We start from the raw sequence: 27,164 nt of genomic DNA on the forward strand, positions 1-27,164 counted from the left end.
TCTTTTTTGTTTTTTGGAGACAAAGTCTCGCTCCATAGCCCAGGCTGGAGTGCAATGGTGTGATCTTGGCTCACTCCAACTTCCGCCTCCTGGGTTCAAGTGATTCTCATAGCGCAGCCCCTTGAGTAGCTGGGATTACAGGTGTGCACCTCTGTATCTGTCTAATTTATGTATTTTTAGTGGAGACAGGGTTTTGCCTTGTTGGTCAGGCTGGCCTTGAACTCCTGGCCTCAGGTGATCCTCCCGCCTTGGCCTCCCAAAGTGCTGGGATTACATGCATAAGCCACTGTGCCCGATCCAAAATAGGTAATCTTATCTTAAACATGTAGTAAAAATGGGGTGTGGTGGCTATCAGCACTTTGGGAGGCCAAGGTGGGAGGACCACTTGAGGCCAGGAGCTCAGGACCAGCCTGGGCAACATAGTGAGACCCTGTCTCTACAAAAAATTAAAAAGAAAAAATTAGCTGGGCACAATGGATTCCCCTGTAGTCCTGGCTTCTCATGAGGCTGGGGTAGGAGGATTGCTTGAGCCCAGTAATTCGAAGACACAGTGAGCCATGATTGTGTGACTGCACTCCAGCCTGGGTGACACAGCAAGACCCTGCCTCAAAAAAACTCAAAAAACAAAAAACAAACCAAAACAAAAAATTCCAAATGCCATTGTATGGGTGATTCATGGATGCTGCTTCTCTGAGTTACATTAGATTTAGCTAATGTCACAGTACAGGTAGTTAATGATCTCAAACTACTGCAATCTAAGGGTAAGATACTAGTAACATTACCACCAAGGCAGGAGAAGCTGGAAAACCCCCTTTTCCCTACACAGTTTCATTCTTCTCAACCAGGGCAGGTTGACTCAGGTGGTTTTAGGGAACAAAGCAAGAAAGTAGAAGTCGGCTGGGCGCGGTGGCTCATGCCTGTAATCCCAGCACTTTGGGAGGCCAAGGCAGGTGAATCACAAGGTCAGGAGAGTGAGACCATCCTGGCTAACATAGTGAAACCCTGTCTCTCCTAAAAATACAAAAATTAGCTGGGTATGGTGGCACACGCCTGTAATCCCACCTACTCGGAGGCTGAGGCCAGAGAATCACTTGAACCTGGGAGGTGGAGGTTGCAGTGAGCCAAGATTGCACCATTGCACTCCAGCCTGGGTGACAAAGCAAGACTCTGTCTCAAAAAAAAAAAAGGCTGGGCGTGGTGGCTCACGCCTATAATCCCAGCACTTTGGGAGGCCAAGATGGGTGGATCACGAGGTCAAGAGATTGAGACCATCCTGGTCAACGTGGTGAAACCCCGTCTCTACTGAAAATACAAAAATTAGCTGGGCATGGTGGCGCACACCTGTAATCCCAGCTACTCAGGAGGCTGAGGCAGGAGAATTGCCTGAACCCGGGAGGTGGAAGTTGCGGTAAGCCGAGATCACGCCATTGCACTCCAGCCTGAGTAACAAGAGCGAAACTCTGTCTCAAAAGAAAAAAAAAAAGAAAAGAAAAAGAAAAAGAAAAAAGAAAAGAAAAGAAAAAAAGGCCAGGTGAGGTGGCTCATGCCTGTAATCCCAGCACTTTGGGAGGCGGAAGTGAGTGGATCACCAGGTCAAGAGACTGAGACCATCCTGGCCAACATGGTGAAACCCCGTCTCTACTAAAAATACAAAAATTAACTGGGCATGGTGGCGCGCGCCTGTAGTCCCAGCTACTTGGGAGGCTGAGGCAGGAGAATTGCTTGAACCTGGGAGGTGGAGGCTGAGTGAGCTGAGATTGTGCTACTGCACTCCAGCCTGGCGCCTGGCGACGAAATGAGACTCTGTCTCAAAAAAGAAAGTAGAAGTCAAGGGCACAGGTAGTTTTGCTATTCTGCTTGTTTGAGAAAATTGCTGTCACTGAGTTTGTTACTCTGATGTGTAAGTGGCATAGGCAAGAACAGCCTGACTGGCCTCCTCCAGGAGCTACTGTAGAAATCAAATGAGATGAGGAAATGAAAAAATTCTGTAAGCTGGAAAGAAACGAGCATCAACCCCCAGCCCACATTCCAGTTCCAGACAAAGGAATTCTAGAACGTCAGTACTGAGAAGGCTCTTATCCAGCACTGACTTTGAACCCCTCATGCAATAAGGGAGGAAATGAGGAAGTGACTTGCCCAGAGCCCCCTGGCTTATCTGGGCAGAACTGGAGCTAGAACCTGGGTATCTGGGCTGCCTTCCTTCCATCTACAGATATCTGTCTTGCACCCAGGCACTTGAACACAGACATGTCCCTTACTTTCATTCTAGTGGAGTTGAACAGGTGGAAAACAAAGTAGGCTCATGTCTGTGGTCCCAGCTACTTGGGAGGCTGAGGCATGAGAATTGCTTGGACCCAGGAGGTGGAGGTTGCAGTGAGCCAAGATCACACCACTGCACTCCAGCTGGGTGACAGTGAGACTCAGTTTCAAAAGAAAAAAAATGATAATGATAAATTATAAAGAGACAGTAACAGCAAGAAAATTACTTTAGATGGAAGTCAAGGATACTTCTCTGGGGAGGTGACAGGCTAAGAGTGAAAGGATAGAGGTGCTACCCACTCAGAGCACACAAAGAACACCGTAGGCAGGGGATGCAGCTAATGCAGACACTACAGCAGGACAGACACAGGACTGGGATGGGATGACTCTGCACGGCAGGGCAGAGAGTGATGGGAAGAGCAGCCTGAGACATGGCTGGCTTGGCTGATGCAGCAGAGGCTGGGCAGGCGACGTTAAGACTTTCAGAATCCTAACCCACAGTCACCATGGGTTCCGCTGTGAATTCGTACATACACATACATGAATATGTAAGTAACACAAGCCCGTGTTTCACAGAATACTTACCCTTACTACGTGTGAGGTACTCTGCTACTTTTTATTCTTTTGTGCTCAACTTTAATTTTAAAAAGTGCTGGCCAGGAGCAGTGGCTCATGCACATAATCCCAGCACTTTGGGAGGCCGAAGTGGGCAGATCATCTGAGGTCAGGAGTTCCAGACCAGCCTGACCAACAAAGAGAAACCCCCATCTCTACTAAAAATACAAAAATTAGCCAGCTGGGTGTGGTGGCTCGTGCCTGTAATCCCAGCACTTTGGGAGACCGAGGCGGGCGGATCACGAGGTCAGGAGTTCGAGACTAGCCTGGCCAACATAGTGAAACCCTGTCTCTACTAAAAACACAAAAATTAGCTGGGCGTGGTGGCATGCGCCTGTAGTCCCAGCTTCTCAGGAGGCTAAGTCAGAATCACTTGGACCTGGGAGGTGGAGGTTGCAGTGAGTCAAGACCACGCCATTGTGCTCCAGCCTGGGTGACAGGGCAAGACTCTGTCTCAAAAATAAAAATAATAAAAATAAATAAATAAATTAGCTGGGCGTGTTGGTGTATGCTTATAATCCCAGCTACTTGGGAGTCTGAGGCAGGAGAATCGCTTGAACCCGGGAGGGGGAGGTTGCAGTGAGCTGAGACCACACCATTGCACTCCAGCCTGGGCAACAAGAGTTAGATTCTGTCTCAAAAAAAAAAAAAAAAGTGCTATTTGCAACTCACTAGATTGATTTCTCGAATGGGTCACAACCTGCGGTACAAAAACATGACCTCAGCGCCGTGGTATGGAGGGCTGATCTTGTTTTAGTGAATGAGTGAGTGAGAAGCCTCTAACAAGCTTTAAAAGGAGGCTGAGACGATCTGATGTCTGCTTTAAGATCACTTTATTGCTGGGTGAAGACTGTGGGGTGGGGAGGGGAAGCATGAAAGTGGGAGGTCTTTGCGGGGTTTGAGGTATGAGACGATGGCTGCCTAGACAGGGATTTTGGCAGTGCAGATAAGGAAGAGAAGACGGATTCGAGTTCTGTTTTAAAGACAGAATCAATAGGATTTGGTGAGGACTGGGTGAAGGGTCTGCACTCACGCAGGCAGGACCTTGTATGAAGAAGAGCTGAAGAGGGTAGGCCTTGGAGTCAGGCAGAGAGACTCCAGCCTTGGTTCCACTGTGTCCTCACGATGTCACCTTAGGGAAATTACCTGGAGCCTTGTTGGCTCAGTGTCTGGTCACTGTGGCAGGTTGGGGCCCTTGGCCTATGCTTCCAAAGCTCTCAGGCGTACCTGCTCACTATCCAGTTGCTGGGATTCTAATGGTGTCCTGGTCCTATGCGGGTCAGTTGTGGGAAGCAGGGGGCAGCATGGGTAATCACTAATTGTGCTACAGGAAATGGGGATGTCAATGTGAGCTTTAGGGACCAGGAACTGGAGATGGGAGGCAGGAACACTTTTTATTAAAGGCTGTGTCAACCTAGAGTAGGTCTATGGCTGAGAAAATAAAACTGAAAAGGCGAAGGATCCCTCTGGAATCCAGAAGTGTGCCAGCTTCCTGTGGGTTTCCCCCAGACTAGTGTTCAAATCATTGTTCCCATTCAAATCAGCTAACATTTACTGCACTCTACCCCACACCAAATGCTTAGCGCAGGGCTTTCCATGTATGATATCCAGGGTCTTTTCTAATTCCCCATATGGCATGACAATGGAAATCCAGCCCTTGATATGGATTTCTGGGGCTTAGGAGTCCCTAATCCTTTTCTCAAGAGACTCTGGGTGGGAGGGGGGCAGCACCCATGGTCAGAGACTAGGGTTTTCAGGTTTCAAGTAGAACTCTTAGGCTTGAAGTTGGAGAGACCTGCTTAAAAACCCTGGGTCTGCCACTCACTATTGTGTGACTCTGAATGATCACTTCACTTTTTTTGAATTTCCATTGTCCTAATCCGTGAGATGCAGAGAATAACACTTATATCATAGCATGAAGATTAAACTAAATGACATTTGTACAGACTATCACGATGTCCTGTGCACAGTGGGTGTGTAACACACATAGTTTTTCTTTAATAATACTAATTCCCAGACCTTAGCTCTGAGGATTCCCAAGTCCTCACTCATATGCAACTGACTCTTAACCATCTCCATTATCTAACTTGGGGGTCAGCAAACTGTGGCCTGGGGGCCAAATCTGGCTCACCACTTGTTTTTGTAAATAGTGTTTTTTTTGGTTTTGAGACAAGAATCTTGCTCTGTTGCCCAGGTTGGAGTGTGGGTGCGCTGGCTCCATTTCAGCTTACTGCAACCTCTGCTTCCTGGCCTCAAGCTATCCTTCCATGTCAACCTCTCCAGTGGCTGGGACTACAGGTGTGTGTCACCACGCCTGGATAATTTTTTGTAGAGATATACTTTCACCAAGTTGCCCAGGCTGTTCTTGAACTCTTGGACTCAAGCAATCTGCCCGCCTCGGCCTCCCATGCTGGGATTACAGGCATGAGCCATTGCACCCGGTCCTGTAAATAAAGTTTTACTGCAACGCAGCCATGCTCCCTCACTTGTTCACATATTGTCTATGGCTGTTTACAATAATAGAGTTGGTAGCCACAAAGATGGTATAGCCTACAAAGCCTAAAATATTTACTATTTGGCCCTTTAAGATAAAAGTTTGCCAACTCCTGATCTAATGCATATAGAAATTTAGCATTTGCAAAGATCACTACATATATTCTCTCAGTTGAGTTGCATAAGAGTCTGCTGAGACACACTAGGCAGTGACTATTAGTTCCATTTTCGAGATGAAAAAACTGAGGCTCAAGGTAGCTGTGACTTACATCAGGCCATAGAGGGCTGGAAAGAGAACCTGCCCCTGATTCCAAAGCCAGTGCTCTTTCTACTGCTCTGTGCTTCCTCCGGAAGGTTTTGCATATTTCCCAAGGAGAAAGTCAGTTGGCAAAGATCTATCCACACTATCTGGTCTAGTCTCCCCTGGGATTGGCTGCATGTGGGAAAAGGCTGGCTGTGGGCTCAGCAACATCTGGGCAGCTCAGAACCATGAAAAATGACCAAGCTGTGGCCAGCTGAGAACTTCTGTGTTTAAGAGTTGCCACTCTTACTAAATGGCAGTCTTCATGAGAAGAAAGACCATGTCTGTTCACTGCTGTGTCCTCGAGTCCAGCATGCTTCAGGTGCTCACAAAATGTTTACTGAATATACTGAGTTAACTGCAGTCCTCACAATTATTAAATCCTCATCCTCTCTTGCTGGCACCTTGTTAAAAGACTCACTTTTGGCTGGGTGTGGTGGCTCACGCCTGTAATCTCAGCAGTTTGGAAGGCCGAGGTGAGCAGATCACCTGAGGTCAGGAGTACGAGACCAGTCTAGACAACATGATGAAATCCCGTCTCTACTAAAAACACAAAAATTACTGGGTGTGGTGGTGGCTGCCTGTAATCCCAGCTACTCAGGAGGGTGAGGCAGGAGAACTGCTTGAACCTGGGAGGCAGAGGTTGCAGTGAGCCAAGATTGCGCCAACCTGGGCAACAGAGCGAGACTCGGTATCAAAAGAAAAAAAAAAAAATCACCTTTTCTCCAGGGAGGAGTCCCTGTTCTGGGCAGCACCCCCTCCACCACACGTATAATTACCCATACACTGGCACACCTATAATTACCCACATACCTGGCAGATACCCTTTATTCTTCTCTGCTCCAAACTGAAAGTATTGCCAAGTCCTGTTACATTAGCTCAACTCCACTCTCTCTTCTCCAGCCCTATGGCACTGTCTTGTTCATATCCTTCATTATCTGAAGCCTGAGTTGTTTGTCCACCTCCTCACTGGCTTTCTGCCTTTCCTGAACAATGGTTTCCAGACCATTCTCTGTATTGCGCAAATCCTAGCAAATCATCCCTCAACTCTCCGTTGGTTCCCCTCGCACTGTGGATGCAGGCCCACCGTGACCCAGCCCCAGCCTACCTTTCCAGCTGCATCTCCCTTCTCTCCCACTCCCACCCAGGAGCCAGCCACCCTGAGCTACCTGTAGTTCTCTGCCATTGCTGTGCCTTCTCTCATCACTTCCGTTCACACATGCTCTGCTCCCTGCCTGGGAAGCCCCAGTGGCCGCACTCCAGCAGGTCTTCCAGACTGAGTTCAAGCATCACTTCTCTGGGTAGCTTTTCTTAAGGCTTTCCAAGATAGAGGACTCTTCTCTTTGTTTCAATCCTGTGATTATAGCACTTGCACTACTGTATTGTATTAAGTGTTGTTTTTCCATTCCTGGTCCTCCCACTGCCAGCCAAGAGCACTCTGAGGGCAGGAACTATCTGGCCATCTTGACAGGACCTTCACTCAGCACAGGGGCTACCCCAAAGCACTGGCATCAGGATCAAGTGAATCCTTCCAGCTCTCCATTTGCTCGAACCGCTGAGTTCTTTCACCACTAGGTGGGTGCAGGAGATGGTGGAGTCATTCTCGGCAGCCTCCCTGAGCTCAGAAAGTGAAGAGCTTGTAGTGACTCCTGTTACTGTTTTTCCCTGCCTGGTATCTTTTTCTTTCTACAGGTGCACCTTCCTAATCTCTGGGGCTCACAACTGCAGGGCCCCACCCCACCCCAAGGGACTGCTTCAGAGATGGGCAAGGCCCATTCAGGGCCCTTCTGGGGGATGAATATGGCTGTGGGGGAAATGACTGTGGAGGATGTGCTCATTTGCTTGTTTTTAGGGTGATATGAACCTCGGGCTGCTGGTGGCCATCTGTGAGAGTGGATCTGAATTCCAACTCCACCATTTTTGGCTGGGTGACCTTGGACAAACTGCTTTGACAGTTTAGTTTTCCTTTGCATTTCCTGTTGTATAACCTGCAAAATTGGAATGATGGAGTATCCACCTCACGTTGTGGGAACCACTGAGTTAACATACATGAAGTGCTTAGAGCAGTGCCTGGCACAAAGAGAGTGGCCAGTAAGTACTTGTTGCTTTGATTATATCAATATGTGGGGAGATCTCGTCTGAGGACAAGTGAGAGACACTTTTTGGATCCAACTGAACCCAAAGCTTTCAATCTGTTACACTTAACAGTTCCACAAATCAGTTAACTTCATCTCTTTTTTTTGAGATGGAGTCTCACTCTGTCGCCCAGGTTGGAGTACAGTGGCATGATCACTGCAACCTCCTCCTGGGTTCAAGTGATACTCCTGCCTCAGCCTCCTGAGTAGCTGGAACTATAGGTGTGTGCCATCATGCCTGGCGAATTTTTGTATTTTTAGCACAGACAGGGTTTCACCATGTTGGCCAGTCTGGTCTCAAAGCCCTGATCTCAGGTGATCTGCCTGCCTTGGCCTCCCAAAGTGCTGGGATTACAGGCATGAGCCACCGTGCCCAACCTTAACTACTTCTTCTTTTTTCTTTTTTTTTGAGATGGAGTCTCACTCTGTTGCCCAGGCTGGAGGGCAGTGGCATGATCTCGGCTCACTGCAACTTCCACCTCCCGACTTCAAGCAATTCTCCTGCCTCAGCCTCCTGAGTAGCTGAGACTACAGGCGCATGCCACCATACCTGGCTAATTTTTGTATTTTTAGTAGAGATGGGGTTTCACCATGTTGGCCAGGCTGGTCTCAAACTCCTGACCTCAGGTGATCCACCCACCTCGGCCTCTCAAAGTGCTGGGATTATAGGCATGAGACACCATGCCCAGCCAACTTCTTTTTTTAAAGCAAGTTTGAGCTGGGACTATGTAAGTTACAACCCAGAAGATCCTAACACTGGCGCGTGTAGTGGGAACCCAGGAGAAAGAATCTAGTGGGTACTGTCATCTTACTGTTTGAGTTTGGCCAGGGCTTTACTTCTCAAGCTTCAGTTTATGTCTGATGGGTGGATAATAACCGCCCTGCTTCCCTCTTGTAGCTGCTGTGAGGATCTATGTGTATAACAGATGTGCCTCAAAAACTGTTAAATGCTAAAAAACAAAACTCACCTATGACTCCTTACAATATATCAAAGAAAATCCTACTCATTAGCTTGGCTTGGGCAGAGCCTTAGCCCATGTGGACCCAAGCTACCTTTTTTAAAAAAAAATAGAGACAGGGTCTCACTCTGTTACCCAGGCTGGAGTGCAATGGTGCGGTCATAGCTCAGTGTAACCTGGAACTCCTGGGCTCAAGTGATGGAACCTACCTTTCTGGCCTTCTTTCTCACTTGTGCAATGCTCTCCCATATGCAAACCCTCTGCTGAGGCTATAGTGGATTTTCCACCATTTCCCAATCTCACTTTTGTGTCTTTGCTCATTTTACATCCTCCACATGAAATGACTTTTGGTTCACCTCTATGTATAAACAAAATTCAGGCTGGGCAGCGCTCACGCCTGTAATCCCAGCACTTTGGGAGGCTAAGGTGGGTGGGTCACCTGAGGTCAGGAGTTCGAGACCAGTCTGGCCAACAAGATGAAACCCCTTCCCTACTAAAAATACAAAAATTAGTTGGGTATGGTGGTGTGTGCCTGTAATCCCAGCTACTTGGGAGGTTGAGGCAGGAGAATTGCTTGAACCCAGGAAGCAGAGGTTGCAGTGAGCTGAGATCTTGCCACTGTACTCCAGCCCGGGTGACAGAGTGAGACTTTGTCTCAAAAAAAAAACAAAACAAGGCTGGGTGCGGTGACTCATGCCTGTAATCCCAGCACTTTGGGAGGCTGAGGTGGGCAGATCAGCCGAGGTCAGGAGTTCGAGATCAGCCTGGCTAACATGGTGAAACTCTGTCTCTATTAAATATATAAAAATTAGCTGGGTGTGGTGGCTCATGTCTATAACCCCATCTACTCAGGAGGCTGAGGCATGAGAATTGCTGGAACCCAGGAGGTTGAGGATGCAGTGAGCTGAGATCACACCACTGCACTCTAGCCTGGGCGACAGTGAGACTCAGTCTCAAACAAAACAAAACAAAACAACACAACAAAAAAACCCCACAAAACAAAACAAAATTCATCCTTCAAAGGTCCAGTCCAACGAAGCCTTCTCCATGAGGACTTTTCTGATCCTTCCCCAAGACTGCTTCCCTCACACACACACAAGCACACAGAGAAGAGCCAGATGTGCCTTCTGTTTCCTGTGAACTTCAGCACTCCCTTTATTATTGGGTCCAGGTTTAAATATTTCTTTGGTTAGATATGAGTCTCCTGGAGGGCAGGGACCAGATATCTAACTGTATTCTCTGTTGCACCATGCAGCAGGGATTTAGGGATTCTGAGAATTAGCTATAATCAGCATGGGCCAGAGGAGATAAGAACACATGTGCATCACCTCCAGAGCAAACAAACAGAATTCTTTTCTCCTTTAGCTTCCACCCCTGCTGGAGGCAGGTATATGGACATAATAATAAACCCTGCATTACCCAGGTACACTGAGCCAAGTGGATGTCTACAGTTGGTGAAATAGCATCTGGAAGAGCAAAAAGGCGGCTGACACCTGGAAAAACTCACCCAAACCAGCATTTGCGGGAATCACCCAGTCTCCTGGCTTCAGCCCGGTCACACTGCTGCCCACCGCTACCACCTGGGCAACACCTTCGTTCCCTCCAACAGCAGGCAGTTTGGGAAGGAGGCCGTAGTTTCCTGAGGGAGAAGAGCATGAAAAGGTCAATCAGTGATGTTTGGGCAGTGAAAGAGCATGGGCTTCAGTTCAGGCCATCCTATGCCTGATCTGGGATCTGCTTTGGACTGTCTGCATAACCAACCTCTGAGTCTTAGCTTGCTCGTCTATATAGGGGGACAATATTCTTTGGTGTTCATGGTTATTATGAAGATCAGATAACACACAAAATGAGACCAGCATGTCGCAGGCACTTCACAATGCTTGCTTTACTCCCCACTGCAATCTTCTCAAAAAAGCCTCACATTCCAGAAAAGGGAGGCCAGACAGGGCTGACACAGCCTGCAGACGGCTCATCTGGAGAACAGCTGCGGCTAATCACAGGCATTTCACACCCACACCTGAGGAGGAATGAAAACGAGGTGGCAGCTGAGCAAAAAAGCCAATTAACATAAGCCACAGAAACCAAGGTTACCTTGGATCATATTTATGTCAGATGGATTGATAGGGGCCGCCAGCATCTTCACGAGGACGTCTGATCCTCCCACAGCAGCTAGCTCCAGGTTCTTCAGTCTAAGCACAAAGCCAAAGGGAGATGTTCATGTCACCCAGGCTAGATTGGGTGTTTCGCTCCAATCATCTCCCCAAAGTAGGTCAGGCAAGATTTCTGAGCTGCCATGTGTGCCCAGGAATAACAGTTCTGTTATAAAAGAGAGGTGCCATAAGAAATCAACACAGGAGGCTGGGTATGGTGGCTCACGCCTGTAATCCCAGCATTTTGAGAGGCCGAGACAGGCGGATCTGAGGTCAGGTGTTCGAGACCAGCCTGGCCAACATGGCGAAACCCTGTCTCTACTAAAATACAAAAATTAGCTGGGCATGGTGGTGGGCACCGATAATCTCAGTTACTTGGGAGGCTGAGGCAGGAGAATCACTTGAACGTGGGAGGCAGAGGTTGTAGTGAGCTGAGTTTGCATCACTGCACTCCAGTGTGGGGGACAAAACAAGACTTCATCTCAAAAAAAAAAAAAAAATCAGGCCGGGCGCGGTGGCTCACATCTGTAATCCCAGCACTTTGGGAGGCCGAGGCGGGTGGATCATGAGGTCAAGAGATTGAGACCATCCTGGTCAACATGGTGAAACCCTGTCTCTACTAAAAATACAAAACAAAATTAGCTGGGCATGGTGGCACGTGCCTGTAATCCCAGCTACTCAGGAGGCTGAGGCAGGAGAATTGCCTGAACCCAGGAGGCGGAGGTTGCGGTGAGCCGAGATCACACCATTGCACTCCAGCCTGGGTAACAAGAGCGAAACTCCGTCTCAAAAAAAAAAAAAAAAAAAAAAGAAAGGAGATCTGCCAACCAGATAGTGCTGGTCAGTGTACTAGACCCATGGGGCCTGTGACTTTTTATCACCAGAGACTGCTTGCTTGCTTTCTTCACACCCCTAAGATTTCATGTCCCTCTGCCCAAATGCATTTATTAATAATTCATTTTTACTTACCCAAGACACATATAACTGCCAACAAGGGGTTCTTAGCATTAGGCAACAGTATCATCAAACTAAGCTGATGTAATTCCACCTACTTCCTGCAGAAATCCAATCTTTTAATTACACCGGACACTTCATCTTGCAGTAAAAGTGTGATTTTCAATAAATGTTTTGTAATAGCCAGGCATGGTGGCTCACGCCTGTAATCTCAGCATTTTGGGAGGCTGACGCAGGTGGATCATGAGGTTAGGGGGTCGAGACTAGCCTGGCCAACATAGTGAAACCCCATCTCTACTGAAAATACAAAACTTAGCTAGGTGTGGTAGCATGTGCCTGTAGTCCCAGCTACTCAGGAGGCTGAGGCAGAAGAATCACTTGAACTCGGAAGGTGGAGGTTGCAGTGAGCTGAGATTGTGCCACTGTACTCTAGCCTGGGTGACAGAGTAAGAGTCCATTAAAAAAAAAAAAAGGAAATGTTTTGTACTAAGTAATAATGGAGACAGGTATTTATTATACACCAGGTCCTGTGCTAAGATGTTTAAATACATGATCTAAGATGCAACGCTTCTATGAGGAAAATATTAATATTCCCACGCTATCAAGTAGGAAACAGAGGCTCCTAGGGATTATGAAATTTATACTGGGTAAGATAACTGCTAAGTGGCAGGGCTCATAATTTCAAAATTGGTGCTCTCGTTAACTTTGCTCTACATCAGCACCCTAAAATTAGTTTGGAAATTCCCTCAACCACCTATAAGAACTCTTGAGGATCTGGGGACCCAAACTGGGAATCCCTATACTGGATCATGACCAAAATAAAGGAGGACATGTCTTACCATGACTGAGAAACAGGTGCAAAAAACCAATAGATAAACTCTACAGAAAATGGTTAACTAGGAAGGAGTTGATGACCAGGGCAGAAATAATACAGAAACGGCTTTTAAAACTAAGTATTAAGGAATGTATGTATTTACACGTAGCTGGAGGAGGGAGAGTCCTTGTAATAGTAATAACTACTGTTTATTCAGTGCTTACTAGTCAGCCACATTACTAAGTGCTTTACCTGCCAGCTTTCCTATTACAATAGCTCTCATACTATTGTTCTGATTTTATAGTTGATGAACAAAAGCTGTAAGAGGTAAATAACTTGCTCACAACCACTAAAAGTAGCAAGTGGCTGACCTGATTTGAACCTGGCAGTATGATCTAGAGAAGCCCTTGGTAAGGGGCTGACTCCACACCAAGCAGAGGGCAGTGAAATGAACACAGGCCGGGACCGGTTGCAGTTGCCTTATGGGGAAATTAAGGGAGTGCTAACAGGTGGGCACCACGGCCTTCCTACCAGACTAAGCAAGGAGGCATCAGCCCAGATAGCGATGTTTCACTCTCGACCTGTTTATTAAATCTGCATTCAAAAGAAAAATCCTGTGGATCACGAAGTCAGGAGTTTGAGACCAGCCTGGCCAACATGGGGAAACCTCATGTCTACTAGAAATACAAAAACTAGCTGGGTGTGCACCTGTAATCCCAGCTACTTGGGAGGCTGAGGCAGGAGAATCTGGAAGGCAGAGGTTGCAGTGAGCCGAGATTGTGCCATTGCACTCCAGCCTTGGCAACAAGAGCAAGACTCCGTCTAAAAAAAAAAAAAAACAAAAAACAAAAAAAAAAAGAAAAATCCTGCCCAGAGCAAGTGAATTTTGGACTAGCTGTCCTTTATATTATCCACAGTGCTTCTCTCCTGCATTTTCACAGATAATCAGGGTTTTTCTGTAAGCCGACAAAGTTCATGTGCTCAAGCTGTTTAAAGACATTTTTTTCTGCACATTTTCCATATAGTTTTCTTAGAGCCCAGATTGTCTTTTCCACAGCTTCTCTACGAAGCAAGGAATTCAACTCATCCTTCAAGGCCCAGTTCAAAGTTTACTTCCCTTAAGATATCTTTCGACCCTCATCCAGTCGAGAAAAAAAAAAAAAATCACTTGCTCGGTGCTCCCATTGTACAGAATTATGTAACATGTTATTTAAGACTATCTCACGGTTTACTAATTTTTAGTTTGTGAAGCCTTTTCATACATTTTTGTCAATTGATCAGGACAAGACAGAGATTCACAATCCCTTTTCAAAACTCTTGGAGTCATGTATTATCTACACTCCCAGTGGGGACTGTTGCAGCACCCTGGGATCAGACACACGAACATTTCTGCAGCAAAGTGTAGGAATACTCATGCTAAGTGAGGTGAATAAAGACCACATGAAAACCTCATGTTAGATCAGGTTTCCTTCACATGAGTTATAGAAAAAAACTGGCTGGGCGTGGTGGCTCATGCCTGTAATCCCAGCACTTTGGGAGACTGAGTCGTGCAGATCACAAGGTCAAGATTGAGACCATCCTGGCCAACATAGTGAAACCCCATCTCTACTAAAAATACAAAACTTAGCTGGGTGTGGTGGTGCATGCCTGTAATTCCAGCTACTCAGGAGGCTGAGGCAGGAGAATCGTTTGAACCTGGGAGGTGGAGGTTGCAGTGAGCCGACATCGTGCCACTGCACTCCAGCCTGGTGACAGAGCAAGGCTTCGTATCAAAAAACAAAACAAAACAAAAAACTGTCAGCTTCCAGAGCTTTCAGGATTTTGGAACTGCAGATACAAATTTAGATTTGGATTCAGGTCTTTCAGACTCTGAGTTCGGAGCCGTTTTTACGAATCACTTAGTTTTGTACTCGGAATGTGTGTGTATTATGCTGTCGCCTTGTTAGACTGTGAGCTCCTAGAGGGCAGAGAACTATTAGTCTTAACTCACTGTTGAGCACATGTCTGGGATCAAACTCTTCTCTCTAGTGAGAAAATGTGGCGTAAGTGCCAGTCATGGCCGGGCATGGTGGCTCACGCCTGTAATCCCAGCACTTTGGGAGGCCGAAGCATGTGGATCACCTGAGGTCAGGAGTTAAAAACCAGCCTGGCCAACATGGTGAAACCCTGTCTCTATTAAAAAAATACAAAAATCAGCTGGGCGTGGTGGTGTGCATCTGTAGTTCCAGCTACTTGGGAGGCTGAGGCAGAAGAATTGCTTGAACCCGAAAGGCAGAGGTTGCAGTGAGCTGAGATCATGCCACTGTACTCCAGCCTGGGTGGGGAAAAAAAAGTGCCAGTCATTTAGGAAATCAGGGGCAGGGCCCAAGCCAAAGGGACTTAGCTATTTGTACTTGCTCTTCCTGGTTCTAGGCTGTTTAGGAAAATACCCATGAAAGATGAGCTCAAATAAAAATGGAGATTATCCTTAAGAGAATTCAGTCTAGGCATACCCATCAAATGTGCATTGGGACTGCACTTGTTAAAAATCTAGATGACCGTGGTCAAGATGAGAATACAGGTAGATCTCAGTTCGTAAATGATGGGATGAGCACGAATCTGGAGTGAAGCAGGCAGCCCTGGGTTTGAATCATACCTTGGTTATTTATCAGCTAGATATACCTCAGAATATTCCTCTGTAAAATGGGATAACACAAGAACCCAGTTCATAGGATTCAATGAGTTAATGTATGTAAAGCATTTATGGTAGTACCTACACAGTAGATGCTGAGAAAATGACAGCAGTTATCAGTTGTAGAAATACCCAAGGAAACCTTTGAAACAGTTCCCTGGTTATATCTCTGACAAGAGTCACTGAGTCACTGAAAGCAAGACAGCACCTTTCCGGAAAATTCAAGTAAACGTAATTCAACAAATATTTATTGACAGTCGAAGTGTGAGATACTGTGCCAAGAGGTTTCATGATGAATAAAGGTGGGCATGGTAGCATGCACCTGCAGTCGCAGCTACTTGGGAGGCTGAGGAAAAAGGGTTGCTTGTGCTCAGGAGTTCAAGGCTATGGCGTACCATCAGCACACCTGTGAATGACCACTGCGCTCTAGCCTGGGCAACAGGAAATCCTGGCTCAGGAAAAAAAATAAATCCCCTTCCCAGGGCCTTGACGGACTGGGAACCCATCCGTGGAAACACTGGGAGAAGAGCTATAACAGAGGGAGGCTCGTGGTGCTAAAGTTGGCTGCCAGCGTCTAGCCTGGTGGGAGGAAGAAAACAGATTAGAAAAGGGTCTTGGAAGAAACGATACTGTGGTTTGGTTTGAAGGATAAACAGGCATTTACAGGGTGGACTGAGAAAAGACAAAAGGTTTTCCTGCCGGAGGGAATGACAAAGAATCTGACCCGAGAGTAGGACAGGCAACAGGTGTGGTCTGTGTAAGAGCCATGAGAATGGAGAGGAGGACTGGATAACATAAAATCTCTTAAATAAGCGACACTGATGTCGCTTGGTGACCAATTCCATGTGGCGGCAGGGAAGGGAAGTCTTTGATGGCTCCAAGGCCTCTGGCTCAGACAACTGAATGCTGGGCTAGGGAGGAAGGAAGAGTAGATTTGGAGAGGGGACACAGGTGACCTGCAGTATGCATACAGAGCAGAGCGCTCAGGCTGGACACACAGAACTGTGAGTCGGCTGGGTGGGCTGAGTCTAGAGTGGAAAAACTTAATTCTGGGCAATTTCACTGAACAATGAAATGACAACTTATGCTGATGGCTTACTGAGCTCCAAGTATGCTTAACATTTTATATGCACGATGCTGTTCAGTCCTGGAAATGCCTATGTGGAGGGTGGTATCACCCCAATTTGAAGGAGAGGAAACTGAGGCTCAGAGAAATAACTGGCTCAAGCGTAAGAGGCAGGTCTTGATCTTAAGCTAGACTCCAAAATGCAGGCTGTTCAATACTATGCCAGCATTCACTACACTGTGTGTGCTGATTTTTTTCTTGGAGATACTGTTAGGTATTTCCTGGGATCCAATACGTTTAGGAAATGCTGCCTACTATGCCCCTCTTTTAAGATTCTGACTACATGTTACTCAAAAGGCTCTGAGAAGTCCCTGAGTAAAGAAACCCACGTAGCCTGTGCCATCCAGAGCTTTCCAGATTTAACACGGGCTGGGAGCACAACAGTATTTTCACGGCACAGCCTGCCTCAAACAGCAGTTTGAGAAACGATGCTCTGGGCCCCGTTCTCTTCTTTGTCTTCTGGGAAGAAGACAAATGTCAGCTTTGCATTTGAGATTCACAGAAGTGGGAGGGAAGGAGAGTAAAGAGGGCCAAGCAGGGATGAGGGTCTAGGAGACAGGAAGTTACGGTGAAGCTGTGAACACAGGTGGACGGGGCGGGGGCAGGCCCCACACTTGCTGCAAGCCTGGGGGTGGGGTGGGGGGTTCAGCTACCTCTCACCAGGGAGGCCAGCCTCGGCCTGCCCCAGGGAATGCCATCAATACCACAGACACGGCTGTTCCTGCAGACAGTGCTAACCACGTCGTCAAGGATACCATTCTGCTGAGACAGGAGGGAAAACAGGGACCATGTCTGAATTCCAAGAGTTAAACCTCTAGTGTAATGATAGCAATTTCTTCCCTGTTCTTTAAAAGAAAAAGACCTCACCAAAGGAAACAGTGGCCATGTTTCAGAGTACAAATGAGGCACCCAACCCAGCCTGGCTAGATCTCAAATTGCTTCCCCCATACCGTTCACGTCCTCCCTCTGTGAGTGTAATGGCGCCATGCAACTTGGGGGGATGCCGCTGTCCTCAATGGACAGATTCCAGCCTGGATAAGGTCACAATGGCTCCTTTGAGGCCAAGGCTGTACACCTGTGATGCCATAGGAAGTACAAGGGAGACAGAAGCAGGCAGAAGAAAGAGCCTTTTGAGAGGGGGGAAAAGAGGCCAGTACCCTGGGGACTGGCACAGCTATACTTGCTGTGTAAGGTGGGCATCAGCTAGCTCTGCTATCTTTCCTGCGCCCCACATTTAATTAGCAATCATTTGTACTTATCTTTCATCTTCTACTCAAGTACATCAAACGGTCAATATCATTTTGAGCAGAAAGAACAGGTAGGGAGAAACTGTCACTGGCCAGAGACTTTCTCAGCTGCTTAGCACACAAGCAAGAATGTTTGTGTAATCACAAGGCACTGAGCGAAGGTAACTGGCACCTCATGTGGTTCTCCCCAGTCTGTCTGCAGTCCCTCTGGTCACCAACAAGCTGCCTTCTGTGATTCAGTGAAATGTCTGGTGTGCTAGGTACACTGTTCTAGGATTTGACTAATAATTAATAAGCAGGCCACAATTGGGAAATTGTGAGGAAATGAAGTTCCTCAGCTTAGAGCTTGTAAGGGCCTGGCTCCCAGGGAACTAAAGGAGTCCTGGGCTCCCGGGGAGAGTTCCTTTCCCTGAGCAAAGCTCCTTGGTTCCAGGTGGCTTGGTGTGCTGGACACAACCACACCCTCCCTGCGTCTCTTCCAGCTTCCAGGACTCCCACCATTCAGGACTCATCTTTCGGCTCTTTAGCACACTCATTTTGAACTGAAGGAATCAGAGGCTTAGGGTAACTTCTGGAAGTTTCTATCCAGTTGGCAAAGAAACCTTTTCCCAACCTCCTCAATTCCCTACTTTCCCTCAAATAAGAGAATCGGAAAGTTTGTGGGCCCCGTGATATTCTACATCTGCTGATGCCAGGGAAACTCCACTACAAGCACGGTCTGTCACTCAGCTTGCTGACGGCCAGCTCTTGGGGGCACAGTCCCTGCCTGCAGCTGCTGGGATCTCTCTGACAGGTAAAAACACAACTGTGCAGCTCTTGTCTGGTTGGAGGCTGGGAGGGCTATTGATTGTGTAACCAACCAAGGGCCAAGGGGGTCCTTGGTGAAATCTTGTGCCCTTGGTGAAATAAAGGATCCCAGATTTCAAGCCAAACCATTGCTCCTCGGAGGCTGCTGGAGCAACCATTGGCGAGCGAGCCGTTGATGCCTGCGTCACTTTCATAGAATTGTCAGAGCCGGACAACTGTTGGAACAGAGGATTCACGTCTCGTGATAATTACCATGGCTGCAGTGTTATGCCGAGAAGGACGCTGAGGCTCCATCTTGTCTTGGCAGGAAGTGGTGTCTGGGCTAATGGAATAGAGAGTGTAGGTTTTGAGGTCTGTGGAAAGGGACTGTGAAGGTCTGAATGTGACACAGGGGAGGGGGACAGCATCCATGTCCGTATCTACCACTGCTGACCTTCATTTTATCAAAGAGTTGCTGAAGATAGCTGGAGACCAGTGTGATTTCCTCACTGCCGTAATCAGTGGCAGAGGTAGGACTGGAACACAGGCAAGAAACTTCCCGAGCCACAGGTTCACCTTGTGTCATCTTTGCTTTCCTTCTCTAAAGTGAGGACTGCTCCCACATCACCCAGGGTGAGAAAGGCCAGTTCATCCCACAGAACCACTAGGAGAGGGCAAGACACAACTTGGAGTGGCACCGAGGGGTAGCTTTCTGTCCAGACTCTCTGGACAGAGGGAAAACCCCAGTTTTTTGTGCAATTCCTGGGGGATGTGCCTGCAGCTTTTACCTTCAGAGGCGACAACGAGAAAACCAGGGTAGCAGGGCTTGGCCCTAAACTGCACAGCCCAGTCTGAAGGCCAGATGGAAGGTATTGTACGAGTTATAGGACGTGGAATCTGCTTAGGCTCGAGCCCTGTGGTCTCAGGGTCGTCCCCTCTGAGTTGGTTTCAGCAGACACCTTTCTCACAGGATTACACATGAGTGCACAGTAGGCAGTCAATAAACATGGACTGACCAGACACACCATGTTTTCTCTTCTCTCTGGGTCTCTGCACATGCAGGTTCCTCTGCTTGGGACATTTCTCCACTTTCTCCCCTCATATACTGCTCACTGGATCTCTGGGGCACTCACTTTACACCGTGTCTTCAGAGAGCAGTCTCTGACTACCCCGAGGGGGTTAGGTACCCCTCTTCTGGGTGTCCGCAGCACTCTGAACACAACCCATCACAGCATTTACCCCACTAGGCAATGGTGGCCCTTCTCCTGGACTAGGCTGTGAGGCTCTGAGGGCAACCACCACATCAGATTCATCTCTGTACCCTCAGTGCCTTGCACTCAGTAAACCCTCAGAGAATACACGCTGGCCAACTTACAGTATCAATGCCTTCTGTTCCCACTCCATTCATGACCACAATAAAGAGCTCTAAACAGAGCTCCAAACCCAAAATGCTATTTTTTTCCCAAAGTACTAAAATTTGGGTTTAAAAATCAAGTCACCTGCAGAGTTTTGCTTTATATCAACTGTAAAAAGAAGAAATTCCTGAGAGTAAAGAGTGCCCTATAGTGAGAATCACAGCCTGGGGCCCCACCACCTGCCCCTCCAAAGTCCTGGCTTAAGACAGAATGGGTAGGCCAGGTGCAGGGGCTCATGCATGTAATCCCAGCACTTTGAGAGGCCAAGGTGGGCGGATCACCTGAGGTCAGGAGTTCAAGACCAGCCTGGCCAACATAGTAAAACCCTGTCTCTACTAAAAATACAAAAATTAGCTGGGCATGGTGGCACATGGCTGTAATCCCAGCTACTCGGGAGGCTGAGGCAGGAGAATCGCTTGAGCCTGGGAGGCAGAGGTTGCAGTGAGCCAAGATCATGCCACTGTACTCCAGCCTGGGCAACAGAGCCAGACTCTGTCTCAAAAAAAAAAAAAAGACAATGGGTCTATGTCCACAGGTTTTCCAGCTTAGCTTCATTTCATTTTTGTACTAGCAGCAGGCAGTTGAGAAAGCCAAGATGATCAGGATGCTGGTTTACAAAAGCCTCAGGATCCTGAAAAGGGGAGGAGAGAGAGAATAGTATTTCTAATTTTTCACAGGGTTGGGGCTGCCCTTTCTATAGCATAGAAACTTGGGACTGCCTGAATGACCTATAATTTCACCTTCTCTTCTAACCTATCTTTTTTGCAATTTTATAGTCTATCTCATTCTCAAAACTCATTTGAGACTTTGGGAGGTTGAGGCAAGAGGATCACTTGAGCTCAGGGGTTTGAGATCATTTTGGGTAACATGGTGAAACTCCATCTCTATTTTTTATTTAAAATATTTTTTAAAGTTTATTAAAAAAAAAAAAATCATTCGGGCCAGGCGCGGTGGCTCACCTGAGGTCAGGAGTTCAAGACCAGCCTGGTCATCATGGTGAAACCCCATCTTTAAAAAAAAACAAAAACCATTCGAGGTGACCACCATTGTTTCCTCAGGCCTACATCTATATATATTAGGAGCATTTAGCCCAATCCTTGCTATACAGCAGGTATACAGTAAATGAAAGCTGTTCTCACCAGAAGATCCAGAGAATGGCAAAGTTCTAAGGGAACTTTCAAGAAAAAAAGAAGGCAAGAGAAGAACTAAGAGTTTCTGGGAACTATCTTTTTTTTTTGAGACGGAGTCTCACTTTGTTGCCTAGGCTAGAGTGTAGTGGTGCAATCTTGGCTCACTGCAACCTCTGCCTCCCAGGTTCAAGTGATTCTCCTGACTCAGCTTTCCGAGTAGCTGGGATTACAGGCACCTGCCACCACGTCTGGCTAATTTTTATGTTTTTAGTAGAGATGGGTTTTGCCATGTTGGCCAGGCTGTCTCCAATTCCTGTCCTCAGGTGATCCGCCTGCCTTGGCCTCCCAAAGTGCTGGGATTACGGGGGGCCATCGCACCTGGCCCCTGGGTTTCTGGGAACTTATCTGATAGGTAATCTAGAACTATGCACAAGGGACAGTGGCAATGGAGAACTCTGAAATTTCTTGAATGCTTGCATTCTTCTGCACAGTCTTACTTTACTTAGATCTGCAGTTCAATCTTTAAAATAAAAAAGGCCCAAATATTATTTAGGGAATCCCATTTTGGAAGAAAGGGAAAGAAACTAAAGGACAGGGAAAAATGGCTTAGGAGAGAACAGCTGCAGTATTCAGGGGCCAACAGGAGTGAACACAGGGATGTGAGAACAGGAGAAACCTGGAGGCCTCCTTTTGAGGAGTTCGCAGCCTTCAGACCTGAGCAGGCTGTTCCTCGCTCCCTCCCTCCTGCTCACAGAGGTTCGGCCCACAGTGCAATCATCACAAACCACTCTAGTTCTGAGAATGCTCTGCTCAGACTCTAGGTAGTCCCATGACCCCTACCTCGTGTAACCTGACCCAGACACCCAGTTACCAGGATGTATAAAGGACACCTGATTCTTTCCGTGACAGTATGGTTACCCTAAACCTTGTAAGACATGACTACAAAGAGAATCCCAGCCTCTGGCTTCAGTCCATATGAGAACAAGTAAAGCCGCCTGAATCTGGGTCAGAAAGGAAAGTCACCCTTCTGGAGCACATGGAGAATTACTGCTTGTCTGACAGTCTGTATCCATAGGGCAGTAGTTCTCAAGCCTGGCCTGGGCAGCAGTCACCTGGAGAGCTTTTAAAAAAACAGATACTCCAAGCCATCCCAGACCCACTAAGTACCTCAGGAGTAGGGCCTAGGAATATGTACAGTAGTTTCTAAAAGCACTACAGGTCAAGCTATGTGTGGCGGTACACACCTGCAATCCCAGCTACTCAGGAGGCGGAGGCGGGAGGATCCCTTGAGCCCAGGAGCTCAAGACCAGCCTAGGCAACATGGCATGATCTCATCTCTAAATAAATAAAAGCTGTCTGATAGTCCATGTTGGCAAATTAAAAAATAAATAAATAAAAGCACTACAGATAGTGTGCTGTGAAGCCACAGTTGAATATGATGCTTTGTGGAAGTATCTTTTTTTTTTTTTTTTGAGAGGAAGTCTTGTTCTGTCATCCAGGCTGGAGTTCAATGGCATGATCTCGGCTCACTGCAACCTCCGCCTCCCGGTTCAAGCAATTCTCCTGTCTCAGCCTCCTGAGTTGCTGGGACTATAGGCGTGTACCACCATGTCCAGTTAATTTTTGTATTTTTAGTGGAGACAGGGTTTCGCTATGATTCGCCCACATAGGCCTCCCATAGTGCTGGGATTACAGGTGTGAGCCACCACGCCCGGTTGGAAGTATATTGTTTTGAGCTAGAGGGAAATTACTGAAGTTCCACAGAAGGAAATAATAGGAGCTGTTTTTTTTTTCTTTTTTTTTTTCCCTAAGTGGCACCTGCAAACAGACCAGGCTGTTCCAGCTTTCTCTGGCTCTCCAAGAGGAGGGAATCAATTAGGAGGCAACTGCATTCCGCTGCTGAACTTTCCCAGCCCTCCCTCATCATCACAGTAGAACTTAATAAAAGGTGCACTTTTTCCTGACATTTAGATTTAGATTGAACTAACATTTTAGGAGCACCTGTTTTGTGGCAGGTCCTGCAGCAAACGCAAACTACAAGACCGTGGGAGAGGCACTACATGGTTCTTACGTGGGGTACCTTCCTGGAAATGGAGGAGTGTTCATCAGAGCTATACCAGTTCCTTACAATACAGTCCTGAGTGAGATTCTTCCCTGATACAATGCTTTATCACCTACAATCAACACACAATTTGGAGTTTACTGACTGATGTGTCTTCTCGACATTCTTTTCAATTTCTGTAATGCTGGATGTGGCTGGGCTGATTGCATGACCTTGAATTTATCTGAGGCTTATCCTCACCACCTGTCGAAACATCTAGACTGAATTTTTTTTTTTTTTTTTTTTTGAGACAGTGTCTTGCTCTGTAGCCCAGGCTAGAGTACAGTGGCGCGATCTTGGCTCACTGCAACCTCTGTGTTCCGGATTCAAGTGATTCTCTTGCCTCAGCCTCCAGAGTAGCTGGAATTACAGGCGCCCACCACCAGGCTGGCTAATCTTTTTTATATTTTTAGTAGAGACGTGGTTTCGCAACATTGGCCAGGCTGGTCTAGAACTTGTGACCTCAGGTTATCCACCCGCCTCGGCCTCCCAAAGTGTTGGGATTATAGGCGTGAGCCACTGTGCCCAGCCATAGACTGAATTTTAACCATTAAAGTAATACCACATTTGCTTATCCTTTGGAAAATAATCAAACTAGTTGCTGGGAATCACAGAGTTAAAAAGAAGGCGCTGCACGAGAGTCAGCAGGTGTTTTTTGGAGGAGAGCACTACACCGATCTTAGCTGATTACCACTATGAACTTTGTCTGTACTGAAACCGAGGCTCAGAGAACCTCAGTAACTTGCCAAATGCAAAGCCCTAGCCCTAGGACAAGTTAGGGCAAGGATTTGACCCCAAGTATTTTGATTCCCAGACCTGTGCTTTTGCCTTAGCTCCACTTTAGCGGCCCGATGGCCCTACTGAATGACTATTTATGTGCAAATTTATAATGGTTGGCAACTAACATACTGTTTTTATCAACCACATGCAAAAAGCATGAATTAAGATCAAACAGAATTTTAGGAGGAGGACAAAGTCATAAAAGTAACAAGAGGTTGAGTGATTTCTCTAAGACCAAACAGTTACTAAGAGGTTGCGCCTGTATTTGACCAAATATAGATACTTGGGGTCTATATGGCACCAAAGCAGCTCTTTTTAACTAAGCCAAGATGCATGCATATACGGTGCAATGGAGAGGAACTCACATGAGATTGGAATCAGAAGCCATGGATTCCAGTCCCTGTTCCAATCACTTAATAGCGATATCACTCTGGGCAAGTCCCTTGCCCTCTGGAAACAATGATCTATGACCTACTCTTTACTGACAAGTGAAGATCCAAATGAATGTAACAGTATTCTGAAAAATTCCTTAAAAAAAAAAAATAAGAGAGTAAGAGCTCAGGCAGGTCAGTCAGTCAGACATAGGTTTAAATTCTGAGGGTCGCTTACTGGCTGTGTGACCTTGGACGAGTGATTTTACCTCCTATGCCTGTTTTCTCATCTGCAAAACAGGGATAAATCAAGTAACTACCTTAAAACATTGTTGTGACAATTAAATGACAGCATCCATTTAAACATGGGATTGCCTGACACAATAGGCGATCAATAAACATCAGCCATTAATATCCTGATAATTATGTCTCTCGGTCTTCAACTACCTTCAAGTACGGTCTTTCTGAGCCACCCAAAGCGCCCTGGGCTTCAGTTTCGGTCTTGCTAGTCTCTGCCCCCTTCCTCGGACCCTGTCCCTCTCTTCCCAGTCCACATCTCGTCTTAAAGCCCTCTAGAAACCCCAGTCCCCTTCCCCTGTTTCGGCGCCGTCTCTTACTCGACGACCTTGGCTGGATCCCCGTGGTGCCCATAGACAAGCGCCGGGACCCGGGCAGGCTCGGCGGATGCGGAGTAGGAGGAGGCGGCAGTTCCGTGACAGCCAGAAGCAGGAAGCAGCCTCCGCCACAGCCGGCCGGGGATTCGCACCCGCCACAGCTTGCTGCAGACCCACATGCTCCCTCTAACCAACACAGAGCCTGACGCCTCGGTCACGTCATCTTTCAGCGACCACGCGCCTGCGCTCCGCCCCGCCCCGCCGCGTGACCACTCCCCCACGCTCCCTTTGAAGGGCGTTTCCTTCCTCCGCTGCCCACGTGGTGGCGCCTGGCTAAGCTGTTTGTGGGTCCGGGAGGGACCCGAGGGCGGTGCGGGGCTTGCGAGGCTGCCAAAGCGGCTCTCTCATCAGGAAGAGTTTGAGGCTGGTCCAAAGCTGTGTCTACAGCCTGCAATTTGGTGTTTGATTGGGAAGAAATCATTTACTCTCCCTGGGCTTAGTTTACCCTTCACATAATTTATTGAGTGCTCACCAAGACAGGCTCTTTAAGGTATTTTCTCACTTAATCTCCACTACCATGTAACGGCATAGGGAGGCAAAGCTTACTTCCCTACGCTGAGGAGAGCACACGAAAATTGCTATAGAGGCAGGAGTACGGGTCTTGGAGTTAGAAAACTTAGGTTCAAATCCTAGCCCTGCCACTTTCTAGCTTGGCCGCCTTGGGCAAGTGAAACTCTGAATTTGTTTTCTCATCGGTAAATGGGGATAATATGCCTCCTTCCAGATTGTTGTGAGGATTGGATGAAATAATAGAGGAATGTTATCGTGGGCGGGAGAATGCATTGAAAAAAACGTCATGTTCAGATATAAGGCAGGAATCACGAGAAGGGCCCCCTCCCAAAATGCTCACAGTGTAGAAAGGGATTAAGTGAATCACTGGAAATGCTTGTAAAAAGGTATAGCCCCATGAAGAATCTGGTCTTATTTTTGATGTAGGGAAGACATGAACATTACTAAAACCCCAGATGAGCTATGGCTCGTGCCAGTGTGCAATCCTGTAGTCTGAAGAGAGGTGCTCTGGGATAGGGGTGGGAGCAGGGCTCTTGGAGGAGGTGCTGTTGGAGCCAGCCCTGTGATTCAGTCTTCTGTGTGCATAAAAATAATCCGAGGTCCCATCTTAGACCTACTGAATTAGAATCTTGCCGATGGGGGTTCCAGGAATCTACATCCTTAAAAGCTCCCAAGAATATTCTGATGCAGGTGTCCCAGGAAACAGGTTTTAAGATACTGAGCCAGGGCTTTGAAGGATAAGGAAGAGTTCCTTTCTCTGGATTTTATTGACTTGAAAGTTGCCATCTCAGAGCCTTTCCCCTGAGGAAGAAAGCACAGCAAAGTGAGCTTTGACTTGGGCTAGACTCGAGCAAACCTGGCTTTGTGTCCTACCTCTGCCATTTTCCAGCCATTTGATTTCGGACAAGTCACCAGGCCTCTCTGTGTCTTCATTTCCTTATTCTTAAAATGGAAGGAATGCCAGTTATGCGTTTCAAGATTGTCGTGAGGGTCAAGTGAGATATTATCCACTTGAAGCATTTTGTACAATGCTTGGCACATGGAAGCATTTGATAAATATTATCAGGGGGTTATTGTGATTAAATGAGAAATATCACATGTAAAACCCTCAGACTGGGGTCTGGCTCATAGTATGTGCTCAATAAATGTTTGTACTTGTTTTTATTATTAGATAAAATTGGTGTCCCATGGTGGGGGAAAGGCTTGGCCCCACATTTATGTGCGAGCACACACATGATGACCAGTCCTGCTTACACTTTTCCTCCGCGACACATAGGCCTACTTGAGCAGGGAAGTACAACATAACCCTCTGTTGTAAGACTCCCTAGGTGACATTGAGATGTCGACATTCTCTTCTTCACCAAATTGGCCCCTCTGAATTTTTGGGAAGCCCATTCAGGAAGCCCGAAATGCTCTTCCCTGCCTCGGAAACTCCAGGTTCAGATGTCACTTCTTAGATGTTTCACAACTCCCTAGGTCATCTGCTGCTACCTTTGTATTTTCCCTGGACCTGTGTTAGGGCCTTTAGTACATCGTCTCTTATTTATTCCCCCTCCAGGCAAGAGTGGAGCCATGTTTGATTTATCTCCATGACAGCAGCACCCAATATGGGCCTGGCACAGGGTAGGTGTCATAAATATTCCATGAGTTGCAGGTAATTGAATTTCCTCATG

The 27,164-nt window shown here is 47.2% G+C and overlaps 1 protein-coding gene across 4 annotated transcripts in view; it reads right to left on the minus strand.

The window, feature by feature from the left end:
• The window catches only part of MECR (mitochondrial trans-2-enoyl-CoA reductase), a 52,961-nt gene extending 27,833 nt beyond the window's left edge, over positions 1-25,128 (minus strand). The window contains exons 1-4 of one of the 4 annotated variants that reach the window (XM_064363588.1): positions 24,925-25,117; positions 15,437-15,541; positions 10,854-10,951; positions 10,270-10,401 (exon numbers count right to left, since the gene is read on the minus strand). In XM_064363588.1, coding sequence (XP_064219658.1) covers positions 10,270-10,401; positions 10,854-10,951; positions 15,437-15,541; positions 24,925-25,100 — 511 coding nt within the window. In that variant the 5' untranslated portion in view covers positions 25,101-25,117. Of the gene's footprint in view, positions 1-10,269; positions 10,402-10,853; positions 10,952-15,436; positions 15,542-24,301; positions 24,472-24,924 lie in introns of those variants that run through there. The other 3 variants (XR_010337762.1, XM_012439912.2, XM_064363587.1) reach the window with 3 other exon arrangements.
• Positions 25,129-27,164: the final 2,036 nt, after the last annotated feature.

The sequence above is a fragment of the Aotus nancymaae genome, unplaced genomic scaffold (genome assembly GCF_030222135.1).
Source record: "Aotus nancymaae isolate 86718 unplaced genomic scaffold, 86718_ANA_hifiasm-v0.15.2.pri h1tg000053l, whole genome shotgun sequence".
NCBI classification, from domain to species: domain Eukaryota; kingdom Metazoa; phylum Chordata; class Mammalia; order Primates; family Aotidae; genus Aotus; species Aotus nancymaae.